The 19,297-nt window shown below is 29.6% G+C and overlaps 2 protein-coding genes across 2 annotated transcripts; both read right to left on the reverse strand.

The window, feature by feature from the left end:
- Positions 1-6,836: 6,836 nt before the first annotated feature.
- Positions 6,837-7,921, reverse strand: LOC124934817 (F-box protein CPR1-like). The gene has a single exon (XM_047475318.1). The coding sequence runs from the start codon at positions 7,890-7,892 to the stop codon at positions 6,837-6,839; it is 1,056 nt and encodes a 351-aa protein (XP_047331274.1). The 5' UTR covers positions 7,893-7,921.
- A 3,630-nt stretch (positions 7,922-11,551) lies between these two features.
- Positions 11,552-12,115, reverse strand: LOC124934819 (agamous-like MADS-box protein AGL62). Its single transcript, XM_047475320.1, has one exon. The coding sequence runs from the start codon at positions 12,113-12,115 to the stop codon at positions 11,552-11,554; it is 564 nt and encodes a 187-aa protein (XP_047331276.1).
- Positions 12,116-19,297: the final 7,182 nt, after the last annotated feature.

Consider the following 19,297-nt stretch of genomic DNA (forward strand, 5'->3'; position numbering starts at 1 on the left):
ATAAATGAAATCAAACCAGGTGCGTTAAAAATAACCCCAAAAGAAAAAGAAGCCTTACCAACCTTCCAACCACCTCCAATCATATCTGATTTAAAACTAAGGCCAATGCAAGAATTTGAAAAAATTCTTGAAGAAAAATTTAGCAAGCTAAGTATTAAGACCTTAGACAAGGAAAATAGAGATCAGATTAATAAAATAGATAAATGGGCTGATAAGCCTATATAGAGTAAATTTTACTATAATAGACCAACACCAATGGATGTTTTACATGAAGAATACACAGATACAATTGATATTAGTTATTCGGGAAACAAAATATATGAATGGAATATTGATGGATATTCAAACAAACAAATTTATAATACAGTACATAGGATGTTAATGTACTCAAGAGTTTGTAAAAATAGTAAAAATAGTGATAAAACAATAGCGACAATGATTGTTGTTGGATTTACTGGACAATTAAAAAGTTGGTGGGATAATTATTTTTCCCAAGAAAATAGAGATTCTATTCTTAACACTGTAAAACAAGAAAACAATAGTCTAACTGAACATGCGGTTTATACGCTAGCGATTAACATCATTGAGCACTTCACGGGAAGGTTCAGTGATTATAGTGATACAATTAGAACATTATTACAAAATCTAAGGTGTAAGACACTTTCAGATTTTAGATGGTATAAAGATACATTTCTAAGTAGAGTTATGGAACTCCCAGAATGTAATAATGTACATTGGAAATCAAAATTTATAGACGACCTTCCTAGCCCATTTGCTGAAAGAGTCAAAAGAAACCTCAAAAAGAGTCATTCGATGATACTATATGAAACCTATACATATGGGGTATTAATAGATACTTGTATACAAGAAGGGGTAGCCTTATGTAATGAAATAAGGTTAAACCAACAAATTAAAAGACAGAGTCAAAGTGAAAGACAACAATTAGGTCAATTCTGCCAACAATTTGGTATAGATAGTCCTACATCTAGAAAAGAGAAAATGGTGAAATATAATAAGTTTCACAAATATAGAAAACCACTCAAAAAATACTCAGACTTAAAACATGAGAGGAGGGAAGAAAAGGCTAAAAACAAGTCAAAAAATTTCAAAAATAATAGGAAATGCCACAACTGTGAAAAATTTGGACACACATCAAAATACTGTTGGACAAAGAAAAAAATTAATAATCTTGAAATTCCAGAAGACACAAAAAGATTAATAATCCAAACTTTACAAAACTCATAATCTGAAGAATCTGATTCAGATTCAATAATTAGTGATTCTGAAATAGATGATCTAGATAATGAAAATATTTCTGAATTAAGCTCAAAAGACCCCGAATGTGAGCCTTGTCGATCAGGATTGAATTGTCCTAAAATAGAAACAAATAACCTAGATCAAAATATTGACAAATCAAAATTATATAGAATCATATCTCAATTTTCAGATATGAAAGTTAATGTTTTAACATCAAATCATGCTTTTGAATTATTAAAAGCCATTGAAGACCCAAAATTAAGAATGCAGATCATAGATCAGTTTAATTCTGAAGAAGGAACTTCATCCTCTAAAAAAGAAGAGGCAGAAGAAAAGAGGTTAAATTATAATAATCATAATAAATCTTACACTATGAGTGAAGTAATGAATCAACTTAGACACAAGATTCAAAACAAAGAAGAGAATACAACTCTCACAAATCTTTACAAAGAAATTAATAATTTAAAGGAAGAAATTAAAATATTAAAAAAGAAGAATATTATACAAGAGTCTAGGATAACTAAGCTTGAGGATAAACCTCACGAAAATAATCAATATAATGACAACAAAACAAAAATTGAAGAAAATATCTTCTCAGAAATTTTTTTATCCACAATAGAAATGGTTAAATCCCAAAAATGGCACATAAAAATGTCTCTCCCAATAGATAATCATTATACAAGGTCATTTACTGCCCTTGTTGATAGCGGATCAGATTTAAATGTTATTCAAGAAGGACTAATCCCTATTAGGTATTTTCATAAAACAAGCCATACCATGTGGCATGCATGTGGGGATAAACTCCAAATCCAATATAAGCTGCCAAAAGCCTATATATGTACTGATAATAAGTGTATTCCTCAAAGTTTATACTTGCTAAAGATATATCAAATCAGGTCATACTTGGAACCCCATTTTTAAACACCATCTACCCTATTAAGATGATTGATAATAAAGGTATTATATGAACTTTCCAGAAACATGATATTTTTCTAGAATTTATTGTGGAACCATTTACTAAAATGTTACATAGTATATATGATCATATCAAAGCCAAACAAGATCAAATATATTTTCTAAAACAAGAAATAAGTCTTATAACAATAGATGAACAACTAGAAAATCCTAAATTACAAGAAAAAATAGCTCTACTAAAAGATCAACTTTCAATAGATTTTTGTAATGAACATCCTAATGCATTCTGGGATAGAAAGAAACATATAGTTTCACTACCATATGAGGAATCTTTTAATGAAAAGAATATTCCTACAAAGGCAAGACCTTGCCAAATGAATTCAGAATATCTGGAATTATGCAAAAAGGAGATAGATGCGCTATTACAGAAAGGGTTAATAAGTCCATCACAATCACCCTGGTCATGTACGACTTTCTATGTAAATAAACATTCAGAAATCGAAAGAGGCGTGTCAAGGTTAGTAATAAACTATAAACCCTTAACAAGGTATTAAAATGGATTAGGCATCCAATTTCTAATAAAAAGGATCTATTAGATAGGCTATATGATAGTTTAATATTCTCAAAGTTTGACTTAAAATCAGGATATTGGCAAATTCAGATTGAGAAATCTGACAGATATAAAACAACATTCAATGTCCCTATAGGACATTATGAATGGAATGTTATGCCGTTTGGATTAAAAAATGCTCCATCCAAATTTCAAAAAACTATGAATAATATCTTCAATCCTTATAGCACATTTATAATTGTTTACATTGATGATATATTAGTCTATTCAAAAACAATTGAAACCCATTTTAAACATTTAAATATGTTCAAAACAATAATAACTCAAAATGGATTAGTAATTTCTAAACCAAAAATGAATCTTTTCAAAACAAGAATAAGGTTTTTAGGTCATATCATTGAAAAAGGAAATATTACTCCTATTAATAGGAACATAGAATTTGCGGAAAAATTCTCTAATATAATCACTGATAAAACACAGTTACAAAGATTTTTAGGCAGCCTAAATTATGTGGCTCCATACTATAAAAATCTAACAGAAGATACATCAATCTTATATGAAAGACTGAAGAAAAATCCAAAGCCATGGTCAAACCATCATACAGATGTTATTAAAAAAATTAAAAATAAAGTAAAGGTACTTCCTTGTTTAATGATAAGTAACCCAAATTGGGAAAAGGTAATTGAGACTGACGCCTCTGATATAGGATTTGAAAGAATATTAACTCAACTAGATCCAGAAACAAAACAAGTCTATCTTGTCAGATTCCATTTAGGAAAATGGAACAATTCTCAAAAGAAGTACGCGACAGTCGCCAAAGAAATTCTTGCAATAGTCAAATGTGTTTTAAAATTCCAAATTGATTTATATAATCAAAAATTTATTATACGAACAGACTGCAATGCAACTAAATTCATGTTCCAGAAAGACTTTAAACATGATGTATCAAAATAAATGTTCGCCAGATGGCAAACTCATTTAGCCCCATTTGATTTTGAAATAACATACAAAAAATGGATAAATAATAATCTTCCTGATTTCTTGACCCGTGAATTTTTAAATTTATAGGAATGAGCGGAAGGGGTTATGAATCTTTCTCTAATAGAGGAAGAGGATCTTCCTCTATTAGAGGAAGAGGGCGGGGCAGAACACCAGAGATCATATCTCAATATGGTAAACAAAAGCTGATAGCAATGGATCTCTCTCAAAGTACGGACAATCAAAAGGACAATCCAACGTACGCCATAATACTGGGAGATGAAGAATCAAAATCTAATAATATTGGATTTATGAGAAATGAATATAAAGAAATTATATTTCTCCTAGAAGAAAAAGTTCTCAAATGGAAAAGTGAGCCATGGAAAATAATGCAAAGGTATTTGGATAATACATCCACACCATTGAGGACTTATAAGACCCAAATATTTTATGAACAAATATTTATTCAAAGTGGGTCATGTGAAATATCACATTTCTCTGGCGCAAACAAAGAAATTTATAATTTCAGCAAAATAATAATAAAAAAGACAATTTCCTTCGAAGATTGGGGAATATCCCCAATGAAAGAAAGAGAATTACCGTTTAATAAAACAACGACAATCAAATTTAATTATTGGGATTATTGTGATGCCTTCAATAAGGCACTAAATTATGAGAATAATAAATATAATTCATGGTTCATCAAGGTATGTGCGAATGTCTATAGAGGAGACATTCCCCACTAGTTCATAGACTGGTTTTACTGTTTTGGTCCTAGCTCAAAGGTTTTACCAGAAGAAATCAAGGTCCTATTTGATAAATGGAGAGAGGTATCTCCCCAGCTTCTGAAAAAACAAGAAGCTAATTTATATATTGAAGGAATAACTTCATGTTTCTTTTTACTGAATTTTCCATTCCCTGGATTTGGAAATGGATTCCTGAATTTGGTTATACCAAAACAGGCATTCCTTGTCTATTTAGATCATCTCACTATAAATTTTGGGATAAAATAATGAGAATAGATCAGGAAACAAATGAACGATTCGGGAAGGAGACAATGGACCTCCTACACCAGCAAATAAGTATGTATGAAGAAAAACGATAAGTAGCTGAAGCACCGTCCCCGTTTGATTATATCTCCAAAAAATTTTGAATGAGGTCAGAGAACTTATCAAAAAGCTAGATGATATCTGCATACATTGAAGAAATGAAGAAAAACTTTATGTCTAAATTTGAAGATGATAATAAATCAAACAAATCAGATTCAACTATGGCATCTGATTATCTCCAAGACGCTCAAAGTGATGTCGGAATTGAAGACATTTTCGAAGCAATCAAAGACACCTTGGTTGAAAATTTTTCAAGAAAAGACGTTGGATCATCATCGTCCAGCCAGTTCAAGACTTAAAGAGGAAACAAGATCCGTAAGGTGCGGGAAAAACTTATCCCGGGAATCCCGAGAGGCACTGTTTGCAGAAAAAGAAGACAAGATCCGTAACTTGTGGAAAAAACTTATCCCGGGAATCTCGGGAGTCACTGTTCAAGTTTTAAACTTTTGTAAAATGTTTTCCTATAAATAGTTGTTCATGTTTGGTTGGTAGGGGAGGCGAAAAACGACCCCTGAAGTCTGTATTGTACTCTCTATCTATCACTATCACCCTGTTGTAATATATTTCAAGTTGGATCAATAAAAGTTGGAAGGACAGTGTGTTTAGCCTTTAATTCCGGGTACGTTTTTATTCTCTCTACGTATTTAACTATATGCTTTAAATGTTAAGCCTAATAGGCTAATTTAGTTTAGTGTTGATCATGTCGGCTAACTACCCTACCTAAAAAAAAATTAATAAATAATTAAAGCTTATCTTAGAAGTTTGAATGGACATCAAGTATGGATTTGAAGTGCCGATCCCTTTTATAAAATGGTACTTTAATTTTGTGTTCCTGTTTAGTCCTATTTGGCCACTATTTAGGCACAGGCACGTTGGACATTTTAAATTAAAGTTAAGTATCCCGAACCCAACTGTTATTTCAATTTTATGCAGGTATCAAGTTTTCAAGTACTCATTCCATCACTATGCAGATTATTTTGTTATTCAAATCTATTAGATACTAGTATTTTATAATTTGACCTTCAACTATGCACTTAGGTTTCATTTCCTCCATTCTATCACACAAATTAAGATATTATCGAGAATTGTATTTATCTGCATCTATTGCTTGAAAGAATCAAGAACCAAGATTCCGAAGAAAGAAACAGCATGCACAATTCAAAAGATTTTCGTTTAGTTTGTAAAATTTTCAGATAGTGCATCTTAAACCTATCATTCAGCTGGAATAAAGAGTTTCACAAATTAAATTTCAAACAAATAACTTAACTTGAAAAGGCCACTTTAGGTGGTCACATGAAACCTAGATTCTAGTGAATACGAAACATACACCCCATAACTTTGGGGACGACTCCTAATAATACTTAAATGAAAAAAAGATTTGAGATTTAACATAAGGCATAGATTAATAAGATGAATTATAAATTTTGAAATGGTCTTAGAACTCTACAAGTGAGATTCACTGCCAGCCAAGTCATTCTAATTCCAAATTACAACAGTTTCTAGTATGCAGTAATAAACCATGTAACTAAAGCAGCTATTTATTTATATGTGAAAGATTTCTACTTTTTATTTTCCCCTCAATCTTTGATTGTTTGTTTCTTCATCTTTCCATCATCAACACTTTTCTTCGTCTGTCAAAGAAAAATACATAAATCTTGATCAGATTATACTTCAGTTATCAATCATATTCTATAATCGCAAACAAAAAAAAACAGTGACTTGTATAACACTCATTTGAAATCACTTATTTTTGTTTCCGAATAGAACAAACAATAAATCTATTAAGTTTTGTTTTCAAATATAATCTCAATATGAAATCTGGTTATGAAGAAGCATGTGATATTCACATAAGGATAAAAAAAACATTGAAGGTATATTATCAAATTTAAGATATATATTTATCTATATCTACTCACATTTATTTTCTTTCTTTTTCTTGAATTCTTCTTAGCATTGGTTACAGCTGCTTCAGCTGCTATAACATCGACGGAGACTAGACTTTCCAATCAAGGGTAGAAATCAAAAAAAGGTCCCAAATCATTTAACATAATATCTTCAACTGACTCATCTTCTAAGTTATACCAAACAAGCGAAATATAATCCATCTGCAGCAGTACTTTCTTACCACTTTTTGAATAAGCAAGCGGTTTCACAGACTGGAAATTTGGGCTGTCCGTCTGAGGTTCTGCTGCCGGCAATGAAATTAATTTCGACCAATATTCATTCTTCCCACCATATTCATTTAATAACCAAACATCCACGACATTTGAGTAGTAATGACAAGATAATGATAAGTATTCTTCAAAATTATTCAAACATATAATATAATGAGGACCACTGTACTTAGGCAGTGGAATTACTCGGTATTTCTCTGTACCAAGATTAAAGGCAACAATCCAACTTTTCTCTTCCTCTTCTATATTTCCTGAAATCCAGTGCAGAGCTCCACAAGCCATGACATTTTTACTTTCAAAATTTGGACAGTGATGAAACTTCTCTGACATATGCCACGAATTTGATCTCAAACTATAAACATTAATCTCGTAATTGATGATGTCCCCTTGAGCATCTCTACCCAACACAGTTCTCACCACTCTGTAATCGTCATTGGTGTTATCGTAACCAAATCCATAAGATCTATCATAGCAACTGCTAGAAGGATTGGCATAAGGCAGTTTTATAGACTTTTTTGTTGATAAATTCCATAAATAGACAGTGTCATCAATGGAATTTGACAAGCAGATCAATCCGTGACAGGAGCCGATTGTATACCACCGATATCTAAACGGATGGCCATCGATCGGATGGTTAATGACCTCCGGCGGTTGAAGATCGTGGTCGAGGGAATACAAATTCCACCGAAAGAATTCGTGGCCGGTTATCAGGAATAGACTAAGATTGCTCTTGGTTTGGACTGATCTGTTCAGATGCAATTTGACGAAACGAGGGCTACTAATTAGAGAAAGCCAAGATTTAGAAACGCACCTTAAACGGAGCAGAGACTTAACAGGCAATCGACAAAGAACGTTTTCTAGAATCTCATCCGGAAAGAATGACGCCATCTTCTACAGACAGAAGAACAAATGTGAAAAATTCAAACTTTCTTAATCACAGATCTTCATCTTTGGATTGACCAAGAACCCTAAATCAAATAATTAGAGTTAGATTGTATTCAGTATCATCTTTGGATTGACCACCACTTCTTTTTATCTTCTCAAACTTCTAATTAAGAGTATATAATTTTATTAAACAAACAATTTCAACAACTACTTTTAGCGAAGTTTAATAGAGTTCTATGAAAAGAAAAATAACTGTCTTTGTTTCTTAAATTTATGATTTTTTTTTTTTAAAAAAAGGGTATAACCATAATAAATAAATAAAATTGAACTTGAAAACATGATAAATATTATTATAACATTTTATTAAATAGAAAGATATAATAGAAAGAATATTGTATTGAATAATATATAGCATTAAATCATTTATTTAATATATAGACATTACAATTTTAAAAATTTTAATATAATAATAATAATATTCGTTTTCAAATTAAGATTAAAGAGAATTGGACAACTTAAAATTGTAATGAGATTATAAATATTAATAATATATTTTACTAGGTTAATAAATTTAAAAGGGTTAAGATTCATCTAATAATAAATTAGTGAAAAAAACATAAATTTATATGTATTGATTGCGGGAATGAAACAATAATTGGAAAAAAAAATTCAAAATTACTCGTGATTGTTGTAATTTTCTAACGACATAATGACATTGTATTTATTAAATAAATTAACGAAAAATGTAGAATTATGTTAGTATTGATTGTTGGGGGTGTAATAATAACTTAAAGATAATTTTGATGTTACTTGTGTTTCGGACATAAATGCCGAAACGCTAGGGTGCCTATCTGACCCGATCATTGAAAAGGTTGATAGAAAATACGGTCCTACGGTCTCGGTCCCTCCTTCCACACACATCTCCAACACCACGTTTCCGCTCCAACTCTTCCTTCACCTGTCATAAAATCCGTTGGCTGGATTCCTACACCACACAAGCATAGTGAGTCTACGGACCCAGCAAGCATTTATAAGAAAACCATTTAAGTCATTGCATCCATGAGGGTTTTTAAGGGTATCTCATCAGTCAATCATGTATAGTTGCATACTGAGCACATATTCGGGTCCTTAGCCCGGAGAGGCTGAATCTCCGGGGTGGGCATCCCTTCGTCAATTCCTCCAGCCAATTTGAGAGCATCGGACCACCAGAGCTCATCCTGCGTGGCCATCCTCTCGTATCCGTCAATTCCTCCATGATTATCTCTTAGATTCCATAGCCCTTAACTCAAAACCATCCTTCTTTAGAAAACTATGGACTTGCAATGAAAACATGCTTTGAAACCAAATGCATCGTTTATATAAAATACATGATAAATAGCACTGTGTGGGTTTTAGAAAGCGTATAGAAAAGTATTTGCCTTAGAATTCCTTGTTTGCGGAATCTTCGGTCGGACCACTCGGCCCTGGGTGCCATCATCCACGGTCGTAGATCTCGGTCTGGACCGCAGATTCCTCGGTCAAGAAAAACGTGATTTTAGGGTGTGACAAACTACCACCCTTATAATGAATTTCGTCCCCGAAATTCGATCATAAAGGAAGTACAAATAGTGTGTGTTTGTGAAAAATAGTTTCATGAAAAACATTACTTCCAACCATTATGAAAAACGATTTCATGTCATGCAAAAACATCATTTAAAAACAATTTACAGACATGAAGGCCTTGGAGGTGCATCTGCAGGAGCATATGTGTGAAAGTACTAAGGTTCGGAACCGTTGCTCTGATACCAAGTTGTTACGCCCTAAATTCCTACTTTCATGCACCTAAATCAAGGCAATTTCGGACATAAATGCGGAAACGCTGGGGTGCCTATCTGACCCGATCATTGAAAAGGTTGATATATTGTCGACTAAATAACCAAAAAAAAATCTTATATGTTTCCCAAAAGACTAACAAATAAAATAGACAATAACTACTTATAAGAAACAACATCTAATAAAAATAACTATAGAGTTTCAGATAACTTTAAAAAAAATTAGGAGTAGAAATTATTAAGAAAATATATAAAAAAAATTAGGAGTAGAAATTATTAAAAAATATATATAATAATAATAAATTTATTAGAGCACTTCATTCATTACTAAAATAATAGGGATGAAGACAGCAAATACTAATATTCTTTTACTTCAAATATAAAACATAGTTCTAATATTCTGTTAAAATAGAAAAAATATTGTAAGTATTACATAGTTTATGTTTTTGTTGGATTTTGTCCTCTAGTTGGAGAGACCTAAGTTCGTGGGAGTTTTATTTAGGTTCACATTATATAATGTGAAGAGACATTATTTTTCTATTTTTCATTTAAAGTAACTGAGTTTTGAGAATAACAAGAGGGATTAGAGCAAAAACATATTTAAAAGTTTGAGGTAGTAGCCGGAGAAGATTTCCGTTTGCCGAAATTTGCAACGTTTGATCGACTTCAAACGTTGACAGCTTGTTGATTATTTTTTGGGCTACGTTTTAAACGTTGATTTTTTTTTTTTAAGTTCTAAATCAGTTTAAGAGAAATCAGAATTACATAATTGATAAATTAATTCATAAACGTTCTATTTTGAAGAATACATTTTCCCATTATGTTTAATCTATAAACATTATACTAAGTTTACAAGGAAACTAATATATTAAAAATTTAATAATAATATTCACACCATTTCTTACTATAATAAATAAATAAATTGAGGGAGATCATAAGCACAATTTTGATATTGACATCAATTAGTAGTAAAAAAAAGTATTTGACTTGAAGTAAAAAAGTTGGACATTGAATTTTAATGTTCATGGATAAATTGTAACACTAGATCTCATATTTCATCCCATTGCGTAAGGTTATATGGATTATATATAAATTGAGGGGAATATAAGAATATTTTTAGAATATTAGGCTATCAAAGGGGAGCCCTTGCAAATTTGTGCAGGCTTTTTTAGGGTAACCAAGTCATAGACTTTAGATATTTCCCTCTCAAAGAATAACAAATACTTTAAAAGCATAATTAACTCATTGTGACAAATTAGTTTTTATTAATATTAAACTTTAAATATTATATTTGTAATATTTGGAATGAGGATATTGTAACCAAGGCTGTCAAAATCGAGAGTTTACGTAAAATCGTTTTTTAGTTGTAAAATCGTAAAATCTAGAGTTTACATGAAATCGTAAGAGTTTAGTTTGAAAAAATAATAATTATTATTTATATATATAATTAAATATTTTATACTTATTCAATTTTAAAAAATTATATATTTTAATATAAAATAAATTAAAAAATAATAATAAGTAAATAACACTATAAAAAATTATACTTACAAAATTAATTATATTAATTAATTAATTTAAATAAATAATAAATTTATTTTTAATTTTTTAAATAAAAGTTTATTTATTTTAAGTAAAATCGTATAGAATCGTAAAATCGTAATTATTTATAAACTCGTAAAATCGTAAAATCTTATTATGGTAAATTTAAAATCGTAAGAGTTTACATATTTAAGAGTTTACTTAAAATCAGACTCGTTAGCATAATGTAAAATCGTAAAATCGTAAGATTTTAAGAGTTAACTCGAGATTTTAACCGCCTTGATTGTAACCATCAATTTGGAGGAATTCTTAAAGATAACTAGGTGGTCCACTAGTAGCTGCAAGCAAATGAAGCGGGTTGGAAACCTCCGATATGTTTTGAGCAACCATGGCCTTCACATTCTCGAGAGACCCTTTGAGCTGCTCAAGTTGAAGATATGTCATCTTCTCAATTGAACCCTCCCACCACCTATGTTCCCTTCCATGCTGCAAGGCTCGAGTCACCGCCTCCCCACGCCTTTTCTCCACCTCCAATTGTTCCTGAACCTCCATGAGTCGAGTATTCATATCCCTTATGTTAGACATCCGGTGAGCCTCCACTAGTTGTTGGGTCTCATGAGAAAGCCCGGAGGACAAGCCATGAGTACCCATGAATCGATCAACCAATTCCTCAACACTTGGGTGACCGAATGAGTACACCTTCTTCCCCGGAGAGAAGACGATAACCAACATCTCAGCAGCACAAAGTGTAGTCAGTTCACTGGACTTCTTAAATAATCCAGTTCTTCTCTTGGAGAAGGTAACTTGAAGGTTGCTCTCATTTTGCATTTTGGTCATAGTGATTTTTTTACGCCCTTTGCTTATCCTCACCATAGCTTTTTAAATTGCAAATTAAGGATGTTTAGATGAAATATGAAAGAGGAGATGTGTGTATGCATGGATTAGGGAGGGCCTATTTATATAATTAAATTCAAGATTGCCAAGCTCCTATGCTATTTGTGTGTGAAATTCCTAATCAAAATTATCTAATCTAGTGATGTAAAAAGCTCCACATGGACCAACTATTTAAAAAAATATATTTTTACTAAATCCATATTCCATGTATTAAATTTTTTACTTTATTTTGCATATTTTTTTTCTTATATTACAAAATTCTTTACCTGTATTGTATATTTTTATTATATCATTAATGAAAATCTTAATAGTATTTCTTTCCGTAAATTATTTAAGAATAAATAAATATTAAAGATGTTACTTAAAAAATATTGTTTAATGTAGTGTATAATTTGATTAATATGCATTTATCTTTTTAATTTTTCTATTGAGTTATAAATTCGAGAATTGGTAAACAATATTAATGTAACAATTCTAACTGTTCTAACTATTTTACATAAATATTTATCTTTATCACTTTATTTCATAAATTAATAGTTATCGAGAATTATTATATTTTTGTTTAAAAGAGAATTACATTTCTTAGAGTTATGCAATGTAATATATTCTAGATTTAGAGTAGGTTCAATTTGTCTAACTTAGGTTGTGTGAAAGATATAAATTATAAAGAGAAAAGTCAATTGAAATTACATAGATTATTGTAATTTGGTTTAACATATAACATAAACAATGAACTATATTTATTTTTAATTTTGTATGTGTAGTAAGAATATAGTATAATAATAAAATAATAATACAAACTCTTACACTATTTATTTATCTATTATTCTCATTTTGTTATTTGATTTTTATATAAATTTTATCCATTACTATATATCATTTTAGTATTATTATTAGTATTCTTAATTAGAATATTTAAAATAATTAAGGAGATTTTGATTTAGTATAACAAATTGATTAAAATATATTTTCATTACAAGGAAAATTGTAATTTAATTATTATTAATTGAATAAAAAAATTAATATAAATAATTTTAATTTAATATATATATATTAAATTGAGAATATTAATTGTAATATATATATATATATAAATTATTACTTCAATTAAAATAAAATATATATTTCAATTGATCCTTTTGAACAAAATATAACATTTATTTTACATTTAAAAAAAATAAAAGAGAAAACACACAAACAAAAAAAATAAATATATATATATATATATATATATATATAATCCAAATATACGACATATATAAACATTAATGAACATAACGAGTTTTAATATTCTGGAAGAACAAGAGAACTATAATATAATTTGAAACTTCATTAGTGTCATTAGAGGTTACTAGAATGATTTACTTCATTAGTGTCATTAGAGGTTACTAGAATGATTTCCATATTTTGATTCTGTTCTTCGAAAAGAAACGTCATCTCTAATAATTTTGTTGTTATCTACTAAAACAACTTGAAATGTTTCAAAAAAGTAGGCATACGGCGTACAAAAAGTTCATATCCTTCTTTATCTCTAAAATCTCTAAAAAAAAATAGTGTCCTAACCATCCAACCACTATTCCATCCCCAATATTTATGGGGCCTGCTCGGAATAATCCCCTTGGCTAGATTATTACCAATGTAATCATAAAAAGCTATTTTTCAGGAATCTTATACCAAACTTCTACTAAACTTTGAATTTCAGCTGGACCAACACTAACTCTTCGATATATCTCTTGCTGAAAGTACCCCTAATCCCATTGATAACGAGTAAGCCCAAATAATTTGATCGGGGTAGTTGTTGAACCATACCACATAGTCCCGGCAACTACAAAAGCTGCAAAAAAGACACGGTTAAAATGCAAAATATTACAATTATCATTTGCCTCATTCACTAAAAAAATCTCATTTCCAGCAACTTCAAGTAATCAACATATCAATTGTTACTCGTAACTGAACTATATATATCATATTGCAGAGCTTCTCATTTCACCCAAAAAATGCCTCATTATCGACATCTATTATCTCTCATATCAAGTAACCAACTTATTCATTGTTATCTGCAACCGGACTATGTATCATATTACAAACATTCTCATTCACTCAAAAATCTCCTCTTTATCAACCTCTTACCATCTCCACTTCAATCAACCAATATAACTTTTAGTTCCACAATCATCTTATCATATTATAGACTTTCTTACTTCAGTCAACCAACACCAATCAGATTAACATTTTGAGCACATTTGAACACACTCATCTTATTATATAATAATATAATAGACTTTCTCACTTCGGTCAACCAACATATTATTTGTTCCCTAATTGATCTATCATTCCGATCATTTTGCACTCCTTCATATAAAATTTTATAATTATTCAAACTTGAAACTAGTGAGATTCGAACTACTGATTTTTTTTATTATAAATTATAAACATTTAATCATTACATTACTACCTGGCAAGTTTCGAATTATAAACATTAACAATTAAAAATAAATCATTACACTCATATTAAAAAAGATATTTTTCATACTCAATAATTTCTACTTTCACCTCATATTTTTTAATATAAAGAGAAACAAATAATTAAATAAATTAATTCATTTTTATATAAATATATTATGAATTAAGTTTTAAATAAGTTGTTATATACCTTTAATATATAATTATATAAATATAAAATTATTAATAAAAATAAAATTATTTATCTATATATATAATTATATATTAAAAAGTAATATTAAGTAAAATTAAAAAGAAAATATTTTACATTCTTAATTAATACACCTTCATTAATTTTTTAAATATATATATATATTTTATTAAATTAAAGAAAATAATTTTTTTTAAAATTGGCATACCCATTAACTTACGATTGAGTTTATATTTAAATTAATTAACCCGGTTAATTTTGTCTAATAAAAATATAAAAAACGCTCATAGTGCGCGACCCTAGGGGTGTAAACGAGTTGAGTTGAGCTGAGTATCATACTACTCGAACTCAACTTGAATTACATTATAAATACTCGAACTCGATCGAGTACCAAAATATATACTCGAACTCGGCTCGATTACAATTTGAGCTACTCGAACTCGAAAACTTGAAAGTTAAATTTTATTAATTAAAATTATATTTTACTACTAAATAATATCTCAAACATAATATTAATGATTTTCAAATTCTACAAAATTCAATATATTAAATAGTGAAGGGTTGAAGGCAATGAAAAAGTTGCTCGGTTAATAGTAGAATTCAAAAAAATATATGTTTTAAAGTATTTTGATGGATAAATAATCTGAAAGATATAGAAAAGAGAAGAGAGAGATTTAACCGTTAAAAATAGAAGGAGAAAAGAGAGAGAGATTTGACCGTTTGGAAATAAAAGGAGAAAAGAGAGGTGAATTTGGCGGTTAGGAATGGAAGGAGGAAAAAACGGAAATAAAAGGAGAAGAGAAAGAGATGAGATTTGGTTGTTTGAGAATGAAAGGAGAAAGATAGAGGGTTTGAAAATGGAAGTCTTACGGGACAAAAGGAAATTATGTTAATCGAACAACAAATATAAAGCTCGAGCAAGAGCACAATTTTATAATCGAGCTACTTGAACTCGACTTGAGCTCAATGAAAACGAGTGTGAGCCAAACTTTGATCGAGCTACTCAAGAGCATATTAGAAATGTTCTGACTTTTCTGTCACTCTCCCGCCATTATTATTAGTCATGGTTTTGGTCATGAACGTCGTGGCTAAAAGTCATGTTTCTCAGCCTTTTTTCCGTCATTTTTATAAATATTATTAGCCACAGTTTTATGGTAAAGTTGTGGTTAATAATAACTTATAAAGACGTGATTAATATTTATTAAATGAATATTAACCACGGCTTTAGTAAAGCGGTTAATAAAGAAGAGCTACTGGAAAATAAATGTTTTTAATAGTAACATCGGTTTTACCATAAAGGCGTGGTTAATATTATATAACAACGGCTTTAGTAAAGTTGTGGTTAACAAGAAGAGTTACTGGAAAATTATTATTCATTAAATGAATATTAACCACAGTTTTAGTAAAGTCGTGGTGAATAAAAAAGAGATATTAGAAAATTATTATTCATTAAATGAATATTAACCACGACTATTAATCACGATTTTACCAAAGCTCGTGGTTAATAACCTATAATATTAACCACGACTTTATTGTAAAACCGTGATTAATATTCATTAAATGAATATTAACCATGGCTTTAGTATAGTCGTGGTTAATAAACAAGAGCTACTGAAAAATTATTATTCATTAAATGAATATTAACCACGGTTTTGATAAAACCATGATTAATAACCTATAATATTAACCACGGCTTTATGGTAAACCGTGGTTAATATTTATTAAATGAATATTCGGCATACGATAACTAATGCCGACGTTGATAACTTGCATAAATTGAATCAACTTCTTCTTTCTCTCTTCTCCGCTCCGCAGCCACAAGCGTTCTCTCCCGCGATTCTTCGCCGCAGCCGCAAGCCTTTGCCCATCGTTCGTTCCTCGTATCGCCTCCTTCTTCCGTCCGTGGCGCCGCGCCGCATCTTCTTTCAGCCGATTAAACCTTCAATTTCTATATCAAACTCCATTGATCGTCTTGTTGTGAGTTCCAATTTCACCTCTTATATTCTTGATATTTCTTTGTAAATTAACTTTTTTTTACATACTAAATAATCACTTTAAATTATGTATTCAGATGTCTGGAGATATTGTTTTCTGGAGATATTGTTTTCTGGAGATATTGTTTAGACCTCACCAACATGACTAATCAAATTGATCGTCTTGTTGTGAGTTCCAATTCACCTTATATTCTTGATATTACTTTGTAAATTAACTTTTTTTTACATACAAATTAATCACTTTAAATTATGTTTTCATATACCTAGAGATATTGTTTTAGACCTAAAAAAACATGACTAATCAAATTGATTGTTGTGAGTTCCAATTTCACCTCTTACATTTTTGATATTACTTTGTAAATTAACTTTTCTTTACATACAAATTAATCACTTCAAATTATGTTTTCAAATGCATGGAGATATTGTTTTAGACTTCACCAACATGACTAATCAAATTGTTAAACTTGGAGGTGGTTTACGTCAGGTTTATTTCAGTTAGATCTCCTTTATTTGTGAAGAATGTTTGATCATTGCAGTAGGCTTATACCCCACATGAACTTCAATGGAATTGTTAGTTTTTATTGTTCATAAGCCAAAGACTAATAATAAGCATCTTGTGCTTGTAAGCTTGTTTAACTTTGATGTAATTTATGTCACCAAGGTTTGGAAGTTGAGATTTAAGTAACCAAATAAGTACTGGGTTGAAATCTCCCATAAGAGGGTGATTACTACTATAGTTTTTATTATACTTTATTTATGTATGGATTGTGTAAAAAAAATCAATTTACCTACTTTTTTCACACTTTAGGTCTGTCGGTTATATGTATAAATAAAGATCAATCCTCCTTTTGAGATCCTTGAGTCTTCTTTGGGACCACAGGGACACAGGAGGGTGATCGGGATGAGATCGGGAATACGTTCAACTCATTTTAGACCCGATTAACGAGGAAGTTCTTCCTCAAGCATCAACAGCTCATGTGTGTCTTAACGTCAACAACAAAAATTGCTCATGGAGGAGAACAAGAACATGCAACAACAGATGGAATATGAACATGCAACAACGGATTCACAACATACATGTGAAATGGAAGAGATGTGACTAGTGCGCACAACAAGAGTCTATAAGGACAATCATGTCTAAGATGTCCCCTCCTCTCCCCGATCAGTAACGATTGACGTATATTTCAGATTTTTGTACTAATACGATTTGAGATGCTTTGAGGTTTTGAAATTTGGTGATTTTTATTTATGAATGGTATTTTTTATTTATGAAACAGGTTTTATAAAATTCAAAAAATAGCCAAAACCCGAAACCAAACAATATCAATGTCGGCGTTAGGAGGAGAGCCGACGTTAATAATATCATTTTATTAACCACGGTCCTAAAGTAGTGGTTAATAATATCATTTTATTAACCACGATTTTATCCTAAAACTGTGGTTAATAATATCATTTAATAACCACGGTTTTAGGGGAAATTGCCGTGATTAAAATTTTTTTAAAAATTAACGTCCAAATCTTTAACGTAGACGAGACGGTTTTGGTAGCCGACGTTAATAAGTCGGCATTATAAATTTTAACGACGGCTTTTGCAGTTGATATAACTTTCAGTAATATATATATATATATATATATATAATTTATAAAATTTCGTAATTATATATATATGGAATTAACTTAGTTGGTTAAAATTGGTTAAAATGTTAAAGTTAAATGATTAGAAATGATATAAATTCATTAATTTTGATGTTGAATTTAAAATATAAAATATTATTAGTTTAGTTGATTAAAATGTTGAACTTATATTATATATATTATATTGTTAGATGACAATTGTTTGAGACTTGTGTATCACATTTTTTATTTAATAATTTTAAGTTTATGCACGAGTCAACCCACGATTTGACTCAAATATTTATTTACTCTCAAATAAATATTTAAATTAACCACAACTCTTAACTCGGTCATCCAAACACATTGAAATTGAAATTAAATATATATATATATATATTATAATTTTTTAAGCGTTGTTCAAATCAAATTAGTGTAGTTGCACTGATATGACTATAAAAAAATATTATTATTTAAATTTAATTATTTTTGAAATGTTGTTAGTTGATAAAGATTGGATCATTTAAATTTAAGTCAACATATATTTTTCAATACAAAAATATCTAAAGTTTATAAGAATATTTTTATAAGTTTATAATTTAATTTTATTTCATTGAAGAATATTTATTTGAAAAATTAAATATATAAATCATATCTTGTATGTGAATTAATCACATAAATAGATAATATTCCTTAGATTGGAGGAGAAGTAATTTTGACCTAATTAATTATTTTAAATAAATAGTTTTGCATTTTGCATCAAATTTAATGAAATTATATAAAGTTTAAAGAGTATTATTGATGACAAAAAAAACTTGAAAAATATTATGTTAAATAGATAAAAAGTAGAGTTTTTTTTTTTTTTTTAGAAAACCGCATAGGAGCGTCGGGAAATTGATAGCA

The sequence above is a fragment of the Impatiens glandulifera genome, chromosome 4, assembly GCF_907164915.1.
Source record: "Impatiens glandulifera chromosome 4, dImpGla2.1, whole genome shotgun sequence".
In the NCBI taxonomy this organism is placed as follows: Eukaryota; Viridiplantae; Streptophyta; class Magnoliopsida; order Ericales; family Balsaminaceae; genus Impatiens; species Impatiens glandulifera.